Raw genomic sequence first — 17584 nt, 5'->3', positions numbered from 1 at the left:
TCTTGAGGCACCGCCTCTTGAAGATGTCCTCGATGGCGGGGAGGGTGGTGCCCGTGATGGAGTTGGCTGAGTCGGTATAAAGAGGTGAGGGGAAGGGGTGGCGCAAGAGCCAGCAGGTGATGGGTGGATCCAGGTGACGAGAGGCAGATGGAGGAGGGGAGGGTGGGAACAGCGACAGAGGCCGGGAGGTGATAGGTGGAGGCGACAGAGGGCTGCAGAGTGTGGGATCTGATAGGTGGAGCATGGGACCAAATGTGGGGAGGGCAGATGGGAACAGTGGTGGGGAGGGGACCCAGTGGGAGGGGTGTGTGGGTGAGGGGCAGGTGGAGGGGAGAGCGCGTGGTGGGGGGCTGGGGTGGGTGTAGGACGAACTGGGTGGATCAGGAGGAGAGAGAAAAGGCACAGAGGGGGAGCAAGTTCCCGGAAGTTGGAGAATTCAACGTTCATGCTGTCGGGGTGTAGACTTCCCAGGACACCGAGGCTTGGTTTCAAGTAGGAATTCTCCCTGTATGTTCAAATACCTCTGCTGGGACAAAATAATTCACACGAATGGTTTAAAAGCTTCTGAGGACAGAAGACCCGGATGCCCAAGATTAGTGTTTGAGGGCTGACTCTCTGAGTACACAAAGCGGTTAGCGTAACACTATTACAGCGCCAGCGACCCGGGTTCAATCCCGGCCGCTGTCTGTAAGGAGTTTGCACGTTCTCCCCCGTGCCTGCGTGGGTTTCCTCCGGGTGCTCCAGTTTCCTCCTGCGTTCCAAAGACGTACGGGTTCGGAAGTTGTGGGTGTGCTATGTTGGCGCCGGAAGCGTGGCGACGCTTGCGGGCTGCCCCCCAGAACACTCTGTGTGTTTCGATGTACATGTGACTAATAAAGATATCTTATCTTATGAAATATGCGTGTGTATATGCGTATGCGTTTGCATTATTGTTCTGCCCGTGACCGCAAGAAACTGTAGAGAGATTTGCGGACACAACTCATCATGGAAACCAGCCTCCCCTCTTATTACATCATACATATGCATGTATGATGTAATGTGACAAAATCAGTCTGGTGTGGAGGCTTTCTTGACCTCAGACACAAAGGTGCAAAATAACTTCGTCAGAATCTACAGGAAGCGCTGCCTTAAGGATGCAACATGTATCATCAAAGATCCCCACCATCCGGGCCGTGCCATCTTCTCGCAGCTACTATCAGGCAGGAGGTACAGAAGCCTGAAGTCCCACACCACCAGAATTTCCAACAGGATGGTGTTCCTTCATTACTGGCCTAGGAATGCAGATAGACAATCACCTTTCATTCACCTGCTTCAAAGAGATGCTGCCTTGGCTGATGCCTCAACAGCCTGGCTGAGAAAGCGCCACTGCCAGGAACTGCGTATGGGTTTACATTATTGATCTGCCCATGACCACAAGAAACTGCAAGGAGAGTTGCAAACACAACCCAACACATCACGGAAACCAGCCTCCCCTCTCACTGCCTTGGTAAAACAGCCGGCATAATAAATGACCCCACCCAGCCCAGACATTCTCTCTCCTCCCCCCTCCCATCGGACAGGAGATACAAAAGCCTGAAAGCAAGTACCACCAAGCTCAAGGACAGCTTCTATCCCGCTGTTACAAGACTATTTAGTGGTCCCCTAGTACGATAAGATGGACTTTTGACCTCACAATCTACCTCGTCGTGGCCCTTGCACCTTATTGTCTGCCTGCACTGCACTTTCTCTGTAACTGTAACACATTATTCTGCATTCTGTTATTGTTTTCCCTTGTACTACCTCAATGCACTGTGTAATGAATTGACCTGTACGATCGGTTTGCAAGACAAGTTTTTCACTGTACCTCCGTACAAGTGACAATAATAAACCAATTCCAATTCCAATTCTTGTGCCTGTGTATTGGCCAGTGCTGATTCTCCTGATGCCTTGTAACTCTTTCTTTGGTGTAATTCTCTTAATAGGCTGACAGAAGGGAGTCTGTTTCAATAGTACCAAAGGGAGCAACAATTCCTTGCCTCTGAGTCGTGGGTTCAAGACCACTTCCTTGACCACAGAATCCAGGGCATGTGACCTTATGCAAGTACCCAGGGCTATATTTCTTTTTCTCTCTCAACTTGCACTAGTGTCATTATGTTTATTTTGTCATGTAAGTTATGTATAATTTATGTTGATTTAAGTTTATGTTAACTTGTGTTTGTCCTCGTCTTGTAATGTACTGTAAAAAGATAATTTTCATGGCACATACCCTAGGTATGTATACCCATGACAAGAAACTTGAAGCTGAAAGAAAAAATGTCCAGTTCTGGAGGTATTTATCAGTCAAATGTACATCGAGACACACAGTGAAATGCATCTTTTTGCGTAGCGTATTCTGGGGGCAGCCCGCAAGTGTCGCCACATTTTCCGGCTCCAAAATAGCACGCCCACAACTTCCTAACCCGTACACCTTTGGAATGTGGGAGGAAACCGGAGCACCTGGAGGAAACCCACACAGACACACGGGGAGAATGGACAAACTCCTTACAGACAGCGGCCGGAATTGAACCCGGGTCGCTGGGCGCTGTAATAGTGTTATGCTAACTGCTACACTACTGTGTCTAAAGTACAGCAGTGGGCAGGCCATTCGGCCCACAATGTTGTACCGATCTTGATGCAAATTATACTAGATGTCCTCCTCCTGTGTATCATCCACATGCCTCCATTCCCTTCATATTCCATTTTAAGCTCTACCAAACTGCCTGCTTCCACTACTACTCCAGTAGTGCACTCCAGGCACTACTACACTCTGCGTCAAAAAGCCTGCCCCTCACGTCGCCTTTAAACATTCCCCCTCTAAAAGCACATCCTCTGGTGTTTGACGTTTCTCTCCTGGGGAACAGATTCTGTCTACTCTATCTATGCCTCTTGTAATTTTGAAAACTTCTATGTCTCCCCTCAGCCTCCGACACTCCAGGGAGAACAATCCTAGTTTGTCCAACCTCTCCTTATAGCTCATACCCTCAAATCCAGACAGCATCCTGATGAACATCTGCTGCACTCTTTTCAGTCTCCTCATCCTCCCTATAACGGGGTGACCAGAACTGCGTATTACTTTATATTACTATGTTGCTGTGCATTGCAGAAACCAGCCTCTCCTCCATGGACTCTTGCTGCCTTGGTGAAGCAGCCAGCATAATCAACACTGGGTGCAGCCAAAGACGCCACCCACCCGGGTCATTTCCTCTTCTCCCCTCTCCCATCAGGCAGAAGATACAGGAGCCTGAGGGCCTGATACCACCAGACTCAGGGACAGCTTCTATCCCACCGTGATGACTATTGAATGGTTCCCTTATACGATGAGATGGACTCTTGAACTCACAATCTACCTTGCACCTTATTGTCTACCTGCAATGCACTTCCCTGTAGCTGTGACACTTTACTCTGTATTCTGTTATTGTTTTTACCCAGTACTACCTCAATGCACTGTGTAATGAATTGACCTGTACGAACAGTATGCAGGACAAGCTTTTCACTGTACCTCGGTACAAGTGACAATAATAAACCAATACCATTCTATTAGACCATGGTTAAGCAGATGGGATTAGCTTGAGTTGGTATCATGGCTGGCACAGACATTGTGGGCCGAAGGGCCTGTTCCTGCCCTGTACTGTTCTATGTCTTATCTCTGCTTAACAATATGAAGCCTTTCAGCCCATTAACTCTATGCTAGATTAGTTACCCTTTAAGTATGTCCCTTCTCACCTTAAACCCCTGCCCTCTAGTTTTAGACTCCCCTACCCTGGGGAAAAAGACGGTGTGACAGCTATAGGAATCTCACAGTGTAAGGAAGGGTTAAAAGGAAGATTTGTTTTCATTTCTACAGCTTTTCAATTGCCTCGAGCAGTTTATAGCTTGTTTAGAAGTGACAGACTGATTGCCTTTACATAGTTGTTCCTGCTTGTTATTTAACCTTTGCAGACGGTTGTGTTGTAATGAGCCTGTTTAGCATCGTAGGTGCAGACTGAAAGTGCAAGGCTTGACTTCATTCCGATTACAGCTTGAAGCCGAATAATTCTTTGCGTGGCGTTGCTTAATGCTATCAGCTTATCTTTCTACTCGGGTTGAAGCAAGCGTTTACCTCCCTCTGTTACGTCAGAGTGCCACAGAGAGACTCAGCCACCCACTTACACCGATCCCTACGTCGATCCCATCCTTTCCCGTTCTCCCGTCAACTCCCCATCAGTTCTGCGGGAAAAGAAACAGTTAATGTTTCAGGTGGAAGGCCCTTCATCAGGATCGGGAAGGAGACAAAAGAAAGGTGGAGGGGGGGGAGCGGGGTGGAGAGTGGGTGAGACTGTGGTAACCGTGGGGAGGAACTGCAATCAAGGTCATCTGTCAATGAGTGAATGGGAGCAGTTTGAGAGTGGAAACAGACAAGAGACTGTAGGAGTTGTCAAATGCAGAGCAGGAAGCCTAGGTTAGGTACAGCAGAGGTTAATTGCAATACAGACCCTACCTTGGTTACAAACACCCATTTTATGGACACCCTAGTATGATAAAATGAACTCCTGGCCTCATAATCTACCTCGTTATGGTCCTGGCACTTTATTGTCTGCCTGCACTGCACTTTCTCTGTAACTGTAACGCTTTATTCTGCATTCTGTTATTGCTTTTCCCTTGCACTATTCAATGCACTGTTGATGTGTCTGGAAGGCATGCAAAACCAAGTTTTTAACTGTACCTTGTTACATGTGACAATAATAAACCAATTTACCCCTGGATACAATGAACTCCCATAAATAGTATTAAATTCAAACAGGAACAAATCTTGGAAAAAAAACATGTACATGTAACCTCCCCCCCATTAATCAGACACCACTATCTCTTAAGAACACGGGCTGCTAGTTTCACTGCGGGAGGCCACTTAAGGGAGTTGTTTTGGAAATTGACAAGCGATAGCTTCCATTGATACTTGTACATAAATACCGTGTTAAACAATGTAACATCCACTAATATTTGAAGCCCATCGAAACCAGCCATTGACCGGATGACGTCCTGATTCTGTCTATTGTAACTAAGCAGAGGAACACAGTAAATAATTGGCCCTCATCAGCACCTCTTGTTGCAAGGCTGAGGAGGTGCGGTTACCATCTCGAGTGATTTTTTTGGTGTACTTTCCGATTTATGGACAAAGTTGACTTACAGACATCTGGTGAGAAAGTCCTGTTTATCATAAGTGTTGTTGTGTCAGACGTCGAATATCATTGGGTCTAAATTCTGGAACCCATTATGGAGTCACAGACAGCACAGAAACAGGCCCTTTGGCCCACCACGTCCATACTGACCTTTTTGCTCATCTACACGAATCCCATTTGCCTGCACCAACACTATGCCTTACCACTGACAAAGGGTCTTCGACTTGAACGGTTATCTCTGTGTGCCTTCCCACAGATGTGGACAACCCGCTGGGTATTTCCAGTACTTGCTGTTACCATTTAAGTGTCTGTCTACATGTCTATTAAATGTGGTGATTGTATCTGATTCCTCTGGCAGCGTGTTCCAGATGTCCACCACTCTCTGTAGCTAATTTTCTGGTACAGTTCACCCTCACCCATGGCAGAAATTCACCCTTGTGGAACTCATGAATCACTACCAAAAAACTGAGAGATGGAATAAAAATTCACTCTTACGGAATATACGTGAAAATAACTAAATAGGAGATGCATGACAGAACTGAACGAGTTTACCAAGGACAATGGTCACAGGCTGCTGATTCACAGCGGGAGGCCACTTAAGGGATTTGCTTTGGAAATTGACAGGACGTTCTCTTCTATTGGTACGTGTACACTGATACTTAACCAAACAATGTAACACCCATTTCTAGTTAATCCTTTCTCTTGTGCTGACAAAGCAATCAGAGTCCTCTGCCTATAGACCACACCCCCATGGGAATATTACTGCAACAGAAACACTTCCTGCAGAGTCATTGAGTCACACAGCATGAAACAGGCCCTTCAGCCCTACTGGTCTGTGCCGACCAAGATACCCATCTAAGCTAGTTCCATTTGCCTGTGTTTGGCCCATATCCCTCAAAACCTTTCCCATCCAAGTGTCTTTTAAACGTTGCTCATGTTCCTGCCTCAACCACTTCCTCTGGCAGCTCGTTCCATATACTGATTGCCCTCTGTGTGAAGACCTTGCCCCTCAGGTGCCTATTAAGTCTCTCCTCCCTCCCCTCAAACTTCTGCCCTCTAGTTCTTGATTGCACACCACCCCCCCCAACCGAAACCCTGGGAAAAAGACTGTGTGCATTCACCCTATCCATGCCCCTCATGATTTTATACACCTCTACAAGGTTGCCCTTCATTCTCCTACGCTCCAAGGAATAAAGTCCTAGCCTGCCTTACCTCTCTGTCTAACCCAGTCCCTGTAGAAAGGCATCTCCATGGGATTCAATGGGAAATTAGGGTTTATGTTACGGAAAATCAGGATGCGGACAGTTTCCCAGGAATGCACCTATCTATATATTACATTGTCATCTTGGGTTTCCTAGTGGATTTGATCCTTCTGGACAAACTAGGGTTGTCTTCTCAAGAGCAGCGGAGGCTGAGGGGAGACCTGATAGAAGTTAATAAGATTATGAGAGGCACAGATGGACAGCCAGTATCTTTTTATCAGGGTTGAAATGTCTAATATCAGAGGACATGCATTTAAGGCGAGAGGGGGTAAGTTCAAAGATTTCTTTATTAGTCACATGTACATCGAAACACACAGTGAAATGCATCTTTTGCGTCAAGTGTTCTGGGGTGCAGCCCGCAAGTGTCGCCACGCTTCCGACGTCAACATAGCACACCCACAACTTCCTAACCCGTACGTCTTTGGAATGTGGGAGGAAACCGGAGCACCCAGAGGAAACCCACGCAGTCACGGGGAGAACGTAAAAACTCCTTACAGACAGTGGCCGGAATTGAACCCGGGTCACTGGCACTGTAAAGTGTTACGCTAACCGCTACACTGCTGTGCCTGTGTGGGGCAAAATTTTTTACACAGAGAGGGGTGGGTGCCTGGAACGGGCTGCCAGGGGTGGTGTTGGAGGCAGATACGATAGAGGCGTTTAAGGGGCTGTTAGACAGACACATGAACATGCGGGGAGTGGAGGGATACGGACCAAGTGCAGGCAGAAGAGATTTATGTTAATTTGGCATCGTGTTCGGCACAGACATGGTGGGCCGAAGGGCCTGTTCCTGTGCTGTACTGTTCTGTGTTCTGTAGCGGTGGGCTTAACTATAATCTCGCCCTCTACCACAGTCACTTTCCACAAACACCAAATTATTGAAAGAACACACTGCAAACCCCACACCAGCAGAATAAATCTGTTTAATCAGGATTCCGTCAACAGTAATTTGGTCGTTTTTTTTTGATCAGGACTTCCTTTAGACGACACTATCGCCTCCTGGGCAACAATGGCCGCTCTCGCTGCAGTGCGGGGGAGATTGCAGTCTCTTCTTTCTCCACCGGCCTCTCCTCCTTTCTCCGGCCTTTCCCCTCAGGCCCAGCAGCTTGCCCGCAGCGGCCCTGTACTTGGCCGACATGAGATTGTAGAGGACAGGGTTGATGGCGGCACTGAGGTAAAAGAGTGCGAAAGAGAGGGCCTGGAGGCAGCGGCTGACCGTGTACATTCCCGCGCTGCCGGCTGTCAACAGGAGGAGGTTTCTCTCGATGTGGAAGGGCAGCCAGCACAGCACGAACACCAGGACAATGACGGCTGCAGAGAGACACACGTCCTTTCACTCCATCGCACACCATCTCCTATTTCCCTCCCCACGCCCTTCACTCTCCCTCTGGAAGCCTCGCGACCCGTCATTCCGTGTTGCTTAGTGACCAGGAGCTGGAATGCCACCTGCCTCTCGAGGTCATCGAGAGACGTGCAGGAACAGGCCCTTTGGCCCGCCGAGTACGTACTAGCCATCACCCGTCCACCTGCACCAACCCAGTTTTGTTCTCCCCACAGCTCCCCCCAGGTTCTACCCCTCACCCACGCACTGGGGGCCGATTAACCCACCGACACCGCACATCGTCGGGATGTGGGAGGGAACCGGAGCACAAACACACACACACACACACACACACACACACAGCGCCAGAGGTCAGGATCGAACCGGGGTCTCAGGCACTGAGAGGCAGCGGCTTTATCCACTGTGCCACTCTGCCGTCCTTCCTGCTAAGGAAGGTGGGGCTAGGTCCTATGCCATTGAGCAGGAAGGCCATAAGAATGAGTCCTCTATCCAGAGACAACACATAGTTGGCCACCACTCCCTTGGCAGCAATTGGTGAGCTCTTCAGAGTGAGGGTCATAGGGCGGTCAGGAGAAAACAACCCAAGTTTGTCCAGCCTCTGCTTATAGCTCCTGCTCTCTAATCCAGGCAGCATCCTGGTGAATCTCTTCTGCACCCTCTCTAAAGCCTTCACATCCATCCTGCAAAGGTCGACCAGAATTACAGAGATGTTTCCACCGGTGGGAGAGTCACGGACAAGAGGCCGGTCATTTAAAACTGAGGTGCGTAGAAACTCCTTCTCTCAGAGGGAGGTGAAGCTCTGGAACTCTCTGCCCCCCAAAGTGGTGGGAGGCCGGATGCAGGGGTCAAGTGTAAGGGGAAAGTATACAGTTAATGGCAGGACCCTTCAAAGCATTGACGTATAGAAGGATCTTGGGGTCCAAGTCCACAGCTCCCTGAAAATGGCCGCAGAAGTAGATAGGGTGGTAAAGAAGGCGTATGGCACGCTTGCCTTCATCGGTCGGGGTATTGAGTATAAGAGTCAGGGAGTCATGTTGAAGTTATATAAAATGTTGGTTAGGCCACACTTGGAGTATTGTGTGCAGTTCTGGTCGCCCCCATTACAGGAAGGATGTGGAGCCTTTGGAGAGGGTGCAGAAGAGGTTCACCAGGACACTGCCTGGATTTGAGGGTATGAGCTATGAGGAGAGGTTGGACAAACTTGAGTTGCTTTCTCTGGAGCGTCGGAGGCTGAGAGGAAAACTGGCAGAGGTTTATAGAATTACAAGATTGGGTAGACAGTCAGAATCTTTTTTCCAGGGTAGCAACGTCAAATACTAGAGGACGTGCATTTAAGGTGAGAGGGGGAAAGTTTAAAAGAGATGTGCGGGTCAAGTTTTTTTTTACACAGAGCGTGGTGGGTGCCTGGAACGGGCTGCCGGGGGTGGTGGTGGAGGCAGATACGATGGGGGTGTTTAAGAGGCTCTTAGACAGACATGTGAGCATGCAGCGAATGGAGGGATACGGATTACGTGCAGGCAGAAGGGATTTATGTTAATTTGGCATCGTGGTCGGCACAGACATGGTGGGCCGAAGGGCCTGTTCCTGTGCTGTACTGTTCGGTGTTCTGTGATATATTTAAAGTGGAGAGAGATAAATATTTGGAAGGTCAAGGAAATGGGGGGATGGTCACAGAGGAGGAGCTGTCAATCATCCATGATGGTATAGGATGGCAGGGCAAATCGGAGGGGCCGAGTGGCCTACCCCTGCTCCAGTTACCCCGTGTGCTCACCTAGCATCTTGACTGTGCGTCTGTTGCTCCTGTCCCGCCGAGACTTTGGCCTCCTCCACAGCTTGCGGCCGATCAGGCTGTAGAGGACGGCCAGGCAGCAGGTGGGCACGAGGAAGTAGAGGCTGGAGACCCACGCCATGGCACTGAGCAGACCCGAACGCACGCCGTACTCGCTGCCCTTGCACTCGCTGGTCTCGGAGGGGTCGGTGCCGTTGACGAACTCCACACCCACCAGGGCGAAGACTGGACCCGCGCTGGCCAGGGCCACCGTCCAGAGAGCCAGGATGGCCACCTTGACCCTCGACCTGGTGAGCAGCACCTTGGCTTTGAGAGGGAAGCAGACCGCCACGTACCTCTCCACGCTCAGGGCGGTGACGTGGAGGGTGGAGCCGTAGGTGCAGCCCTCGCTAACGAACTGGGACAACTTGCAGACGAACTGACCCAGCAACCAAGGTCGTAGTCTCCAGAGCTTGTAGAGATCGAGAGGCATGCAAAGGAAGATGAGGAGATCAGACATGGCCATGCTACAGAGGAAGAAGTTCGTGCTGGTCTTCATATCCCTGTATCTGGCCACCAGGAGGATGGTCATGACGTTCCCTGCCACCCCGACGGAGAAGAGGAGAACGCAGACCGCCGTTATCCCGATCAGGACTGGCTGAGGGAAGAGCCCTTCAGGAATGTGGTAGAACGGGCCGGGGAAAAGCGTCGCATTTATTGCACCGGGGGATGCGCCCATCTTCACTCCCAGGCTCGCCGCATTACCCGTAGGCGACGCAAGACGCTTGGAGGCAGTTGGGATCCATTTGAGTCGTTCCGATCTCTCCGCGCCCACCGACGACCGTGCTCCCCGAGTTCTTTGAGCGGAGAGTAAGTACGTTAATAATTCAGAAGAGAGTGGATGAGATTAACAGTGGTTCTCCCGGCTTTCTAACAGCATCGTTAAAACTCCCGAAACAAATCCACAGAATCACAGAGTCATAAAATACAAACAGAAAACGCTGGAAATGCTCAACAGGTCAGGCAGCATCTGTGGGAAGAGAAACAGAATCAATGTTTCAGGTCAAAGGCCCTTCATCATCAAGTCGTACGGCACAGAAACAGGCCCTTCGGCCCACCATATCCATGCCGGCCTTCTTGCCCAACTACACATCCCGTTTGCCCGCATTAGGAGCGTATCCTTCCATGCCTTGCCTATTTAAGTGCAGGGCGCAAAACGCTGGAGGAACTCAGTGGGTCAGGCAGCATGTGTGGAGGGAAACGGACAGTCGACGTTTCGGGTTGAGACCCTTCATCAGGACTGGATGAATTGAAGTGAAGAGGCAGAGCAAGAGCTGGCAGGTGATAGGTGGATCCCGGTGAATGGGACGGGTGGCGGTGTAATAGAATTGGAATCAGGTTTATTACCACTGACGTATGACGTGAAATTTGTTGTTTTGTGGCAGCAGTACAGTGCAAGCCATTAAAAAAGATCTATAGATTACAAAAATAAGTAGTGGTAAAAAAAGGAGGTAGTGTTCATGGGTTCATGGACCGTTCAGGGATCTGATGGCGGAGGGGAAGAAACGATTCCTGAAACGTTGAGTGCGGGTCTTCAGGCTCCTGTACCTCCTCCCCGATGGTAGTAACGAGAAGAGGGCACGTCCCGGGTGGCGAGGGTCCTTAGTGACGGATGCCGCCTTCTTGAGGCACCACCTCTTGAAGATGTCCTCGATGGCGGGGAGGGTTGTGTCCGTGATGGAGCTGGCTGAGTCTACGACCCTCTGCAGCCTCTTGCGACCCTGTGTGTTGGAGCCTCCAACATCTGCAGCCACTTGTGTATCCACTCTGCTGATTTAAATGATTGCCTGAATGCCTCTTCACCGTAGTGATTGTATCTGATTCCCCCACCTCCTCTGGCAGGGCGTTCCAGATATCATCCCCTCTCTGTGTAAAAAACTTTTCCCTCAGATCCCTAAATCTCTTTCCTTTCCCCTTAAACCCATTCTCATCTGTTTTTGATACCAGTCAGTGTCCAAGATTGACTCAAAGGTTAAGTTTTGGCAGTGAGATGAAAGGAGGGATCCCATCAGTCAATCGAAGGCACTCCTTGAGACATTTGGCAATGTTATGGGTGCTATGTGAACTCAGCTTGTTGTTGCTGGCTCTGTTACTCCCAGTGACAGTTGAGGAAGTAATCTCGGAATGATCTCTTTCAATGATTAGATTGGTCAACTCAGGTGGGATATGGAACAGTTTTGCATCAAATGAGCAACAGACCTGATGGGGCTGGAAAGAGTGCAGGGAAGATTGGCCAAGACTCGAGGGCCTGAGTAATAGGGAGAGGTCGGGCAGGCTAGGACTTTATTCCCTTGGATCGCAGGAGACCTTATCCAGGTGTATCAAACCAGGAGGGGCATAGATAGGGTGATTGTGCACAATCTTTTTCCCAGGGTTGGGGAATCAAAAACTAGAGGGCATGAGTTTAAGGTGAGAGGGGAGAAATTTAAAAGGGGCAACTTCTTCATGCAGAGGGTGGTGGGGAGATGGAACGAGCTGCCAGAGGAAGTGGTTGAGGCACGTACACTAACAACATTTAAAAGGCATTTGGACCGGTATAGGGATAAGGGAAGGTTTTGAGGGATATGGGCCAAACGCGGGCAAGTGGGACCGGCTTAGATGGGCATCTTGGTCGGCATGGACCAGTTGGGCAGGGACAGCTCTGCTCTTCCTAAGTCTGAAGAAAGGTTCTCCTCGAAATATATCCAACAGAACGGATCAGGAATTCAGGACAATGGTGGGAGCAGGGAACCTGTTACGGCAGGCAGAGTGTTAAAGCGCAGTGGACTGATGAAGGACAGGGAGGCTATCGGGTACAGGGAGAGGATGTCGAGCAGGACACAGTGTGGAGAGAACGCACTCCAGTGTAGACCCTTTGGAATAAAGGCTCTAACTGTGCTGTAGATCATTAAAGTTCGATTCAAAATCACACCCACTGAAGCATTTAAAATAAATTAATTTCTGCAGGAACCCAGCGTTAAACACCCACTATTCTTACCTTCTCAGGTGGCCCAGGTGCCTGGGATACCATTCTCTCTCTGTGACGGGCAAAGTTTATTCACACGGCGATGGGAACCCTGTCCGTGATGGCAAAAAACCTTTCCCCGCTTCTGTCATTGTGTCTGCTCCAGACCCGAGTTATCCACATGAATAGATGCTGCGGAGGGAGAGGCTCCCTGCACCTGGTCTACACTGAATCAGCGAGTTATCACTGTGTCCAGTACAATAAACACTCCGTCCGACAGAGGATGCTTGTGACTGCTCTGATGCTGAATGACATTATTTCTCTGTGGATGAACTTAAAGGGGACAGAACCCATCTACAACCTTTGCCCTCGGTGGCACAGCCTTTTGTAAAATAAATCCTCTCCTGCTTGGTCTTTTCCCTCAGCCCCGACCCAGTGTCTATACTGAGGGAGGGGGGGGAAGGGAGAGATGGAGGAGAGGAAGGGGGGAGGGAGAGGGAGAAAAGGAGGGGGGAGGGAGGGAAGGGTGGGAGGAGGAACAGGATTGAGGAAGGTATGTGAAGATGAAAGAAGGAAGGAAGGAGGGAGGGGAGAATGGAGGAGGGAGATGGAGGGAGGAGGGAGGAGGGAGGAGATGGAAGCAGAAGGAAGGTGTCAGTCTGGTGTTGGGGGGGGGGGTCTTTCTCAGCTGCCGATGGACGGGGCGGTGACCACGTGCCACCACGTGGGCTGGGACAATCCCGCTGACGATGGCGGAGACAGGTTTCTAGGACCAAGGTACGAATCCAGTGAGCTTTCCTAGCTTGGGGCCCTAGTCCTTGCAGAGACTTTGACACGTCTCAGAATGGTCGCTGGGATCAGATTTGGTTTCCGTTCCAATTGTAACTTTGCCCGACTGACTTCACAGGTCTGGAGAAAACCAACAGCTGATGAGAGGTGTCGGACTTCATGAGGAAGAGGTAAACGTTTGTCCAGCAGAGGGACAGGAGCTCTCCTACCCTGGGGTCTGAAGCTAACTCTCTCCCCTTACTCAGTTTTACCTTCTTGTTCTCCTTTTCTTACTCACAGTCCCTATTTTGTCCTCAACCTGCTCTCCCAGCTACTGACGTCCCTCAGCCCACTCCTACAGCACACAGTGTTGGTCTTTTTACTCAAGGCGGAATAGGAGGGAGTTTCATGAAGGTTGACTCCTGTGAAGGAGGTGTCTCATGGGGAATGATAGTCCAGGTGGGGTCCACACTCATTGGAGTTTCAAACAGTGGGAGACAATCGTAGAGCCATAGAGTCATACAGCACAGAAACAGGCCCAACTGGTCCATGTTGACCACGATGCCCATCCAAGCTAGTCCCATTTGCCCGTGTTTGGCCCACATCCCTCTAAACCTTTCCTGTCCATGTACCTGTCCAAGTACCTTTTAAAAGTTGTCAATGTACCTGCCTCAACCACTTCCTCTGGCAGCTTGTTCCATATACGGACGACCCACTGGGTGAAAAAGTTGCCCCTCAGGTTCCTGTAAAACCTCTCCCCTCTCACATTAAACCTGTGCCCTCTAGTTCTTGATTCCCCAACCCTGGGAGAAAGACTGTGAACATTCACCCTATCTATGCCCCTCATGATTTTATAGACCTCTGTAAGATCACCCCTCCTATGCTCCAAGGAATAAAGTCCCAGCCTATTCAACCTCTCCCTATGACTCAGACCCTCGAGTCCTGGCAACATCCTCGTAAATCTTTTCTGTGCTCTTTCCAGTTTAATAACATCTTTCCTGTAACAGGGACACCAAAACTGAGTTCAATCCTCCAAGTGCGGCCTCACCAACGTCTTGTAAACTGCAATGTAACGTCCCAACTTCTATACTCAATGCCCTGACCGATGAAGGCCAGCCTGCCAAACGCCTTCTTCACCGCTCTGTCTACCTGTGATGTCACTGTCAGGGAACCATGTCCTTGTACTCCAAGGTCCATCCGTTCTACAACACTCCCCAGGGCCCTACCGTTCACTGTGAAAGTCATACCTTGACATGCTGTGGGACTCTGACCCAGGTGACCCTGTAGGGATCCTGTGAGGGAGGAGAGATCTGGGGTTGATGGAACTGTTTAAGAAATTGGAGTGGGCCATTCAGTCCCTCAATCCAACCCTATCATTTAACATGACCAAGACTGATCTGACCCTGGCCTCTGCTCCAATTTCCTCCATGACCCTTGACTATCTTTAGACCTTGGCCACATTCAATCATTGAATACATTCAACAAAGCGTTCACAGTTCTCTGAGGCAGGAGAAGCCAAACACAACTCCCCGAGAGAGAAAAAACTCTTTGTCTTAAATGGGCGACCCCTTCGTCCAAAGCTCTTCATTCAAAGTTTTCTGGATGAGCAGCTGAGGTGTATCCTTGGACCCCGTGTTCTGGAGAGTGAGGGTTCAGTTCTTGGCAGGACAGTGGGCAAATTTGGAGTCATTCGAAAGAAACAAGTTGGAGTCTCCATCCGTGGCCTTGAAACCCCAGCTAGATCTCCAACAGGGAAGAAACAAGACACTCAGAGAAAGGAAGCACAAGAGACCACAGACGCTGGAGTCTGGAGCCAAAAAACGAGATGCTGGAGGAACTCAGCGGGTCGGGCAGCATCTGTGGAGGGAGATGGACAGTCAGTGATTCGAGTCGAGATCCTTTAATTAGAGAAACAACATCTCATATCCCGTCTGGGAAGTCTACAACCCGGTGGCGAGAACATTGAATTCTCCAACTTCAGGTAACCTGCCCCCCCTCTGTCCCTTCTCTCTCTCCTCCTGATCCACCCAGTCCCCCCTACACCCACCCCAGGCCCCCATCACCCTGTTTCTGTCCCCTCCCCCCACCCACTTCACCTGCCCATTACCCACTCCCCCCTCCCACTGGGTTCCCCCTCCCCCTCACTGTTCCCATCTGCCCTCCCCACCCCCCTTATTTGGTTCCAGACCACCTTCCTCTCCTATCAGATCCCACCATCTGCGGCCCTGTCACCTCCCCCTCTCACCTCCCGGCCTCTGTCGCTGTTCCCGCCCTCCCCTCCTCCGTCTGCCTCTTACCCCCTCCTCACCTGGATCCACCCATCACCTGCCGGCTCCTGCCCCACCCCTCCCCCTCACCTCTTTACTCTGGCTATCTCCTCTCCATCTTTCAGCCCGGATGGAAGGTCTCAACCTGAAACATTGACTTTCCATCTCCCTCCACAGATGCTGTCTGACCCGCTGAGTTCCTCCAGCATCTCGTTTTTTGAGTGAGTGACACGGTCTGCCCAGTGGATCCAACCAAAGCCACAAAAATTAGCGATAGAGCTCAGTTATCATTTGCAAAGTAGCAGAGAAAGACTTGGGGAGTGGTGGTGCTAGAGTAGGTTTGGAACAAGAACTGCTCCATGTAGTGAATACGAAGACAGATTAAAGTCAAAGTCGAGTTTATTGTCACAAGCACAAGTCCGTGTGTGCACAGGTGCAATGAAAAACTTACCTGCAGCAACATCACAGGCACAGAGCATCAGGTACACAACATCCACAAGAAAAACATAAATTAAACATCATACACAATTTTTACAAGAAAGAACACAATTGGAACAAAAAAGAGTCTGTTGTGGTGCAAAGTGGTCACAGTGTTGCTGTACTGAGGCAGTGATTGGGTTGTGCAGGTTGGTTTCAAGAACCAAATGGTTGAAGGGAAGTAGCTGTTCCTAAACCTGGTGGTGTGGGACTCCAGGCTTCCGTATGGTAGCTGCGAGAAGATGGTGGGGGATTGTTGACGATGGATGGTGTCTTCTTGAGGCAGCGCCTCCTGTAGATACTCCCGATGGTGGGGAGGGATGTGCTCGTGATGTATTGGGCTGAGTCCACGACTCTCTGCAGCTTCTTACGTCCCTGCGCATTTGAATTTCCGTACCAGGACCGTGATGCCACCAGGTGTATCTAAGGCCCCATGGCTACATCTTGATTTGTAGGAAGTGAGAGGAATCTAAATAGTTCACGATGAGAAGGAGGAGGGTGAGAGTGTTGGTGGAAGGGAGCTGGGTTGGACCTTCGTTCCAGGAAGAGGTGGAGCTCTAAGATCTTCCCAATGGGGGACGGAGGTGTATAGAGACCTGACGTCCATGGTGAAGATGAGGCAGGGGGGCCCAGGGAGTCCGAAGCAGTCAGAATGCCTTGAGGGTATGAGCTTTCCGGGAGCAGGTGGGGAGAGGCTAGACAAGGGGAGTCAGGATAGAGTCGAGGTATGAGGAGATGTCCTGATACAGGGTCTGGATCTAAAGAGGGATCTTGGGGTCAAGTTCACAGCTCCCTGAAGTGGATAGGGTGGTAAAGAAGGCCTACGGCATGCTTGCCTTCATCGGTTGGCTCGTTGAGTACAAGAGTCAGGAAGTCATGTTGCAGCTGTATAAAACTTTAGTCAGACTGCACTTGGAGTATTCTGTGCAGTTTCTGGTCGCCCCGTTACAGGAAGGATGAGGTGGCTTTGGGGAGGGTGCAGAAGAGGTTCACCAGGATGCTGCCTGGATTAGAGAGTATAGCTATAAGAAGAGGTTGGACAAACTTGGGTTGTTTTCTCTGAAGCGTCGGAGGCTGAGGGAGACCGGATCGAATTTTATAAAATTATGAGAGGCATGGATACGGTAGACAGAAACTTTATCCTAGGATAGAAATGTTAAATACCAGAGGACATGGATTGAAGGTGAGAGGGGTTAAGTTTAAGGGAGATGCATGGTAAGTGGGAGGCCTTCAAGAGTGACATTTGAGAGTACAAAATCGGTATGTTCCTGTTAGGATAAAAGGTAAGGCTAACAGGCTTAGGGAACCTTGGTTATCGGGGGATATTGAGGCCCTGGTAAGAAAAAGAAGGAGGTGCATGTCAGGTATAGGCAGTTAGTTAGGATTCAAATGAGGCATTTGAGGAGTATAAGAAATGCAAGAGAACACTTAAGAGAGATATCAGGAGGGCTAAAAGAGGACGTGAGGTTGCTCTGGCAGACAAGGTGAAGAGAATCCAAAGAGTTTCTATAGCTATGTTAAGAGC

General features: G+C 50.0%; 2 protein-coding genes across 2 annotated transcripts in view; both read right to left on the bottom strand.

Annotated features, from left to right (window-relative positions):
- LOC127586587 (phospholipase D2-like) overlaps positions 1–17584 on the bottom strand; it is a 341818-nt gene that overhangs the window by 146922 nt on the left and 177312 nt on the right. The window lies entirely within an intron of this gene.
- LOC127586507 (growth hormone secretagogue receptor type 1-like) overlaps positions 7413–17584 on the bottom strand; it is a 146966-nt gene continuing 136794 nt past the window's right edge. The window contains exons 2-3 of the mRNA XM_052044519.1: positions 9547–10400; positions 7413–7744 (exon numbers count right to left, since the gene is read on the bottom strand). Coding sequence (XP_051900479.1) covers positions 7413–7744; positions 9547–10400 — 1186 coding nt within the window. The remainder of the gene's footprint in view (positions 7745–9546; positions 10401–17584) is intronic.

Source organism: Pristis pectinata, chromosome 37 (assembly GCF_009764475.1).
Source record: "Pristis pectinata isolate sPriPec2 chromosome 37, sPriPec2.1.pri, whole genome shotgun sequence".
NCBI classification, from domain to species: domain Eukaryota; kingdom Metazoa; phylum Chordata; class Chondrichthyes; order Rhinopristiformes; family Pristidae; genus Pristis; species Pristis pectinata.
This window is presented reverse-complemented; position numbering and strand designations above follow the sequence as displayed.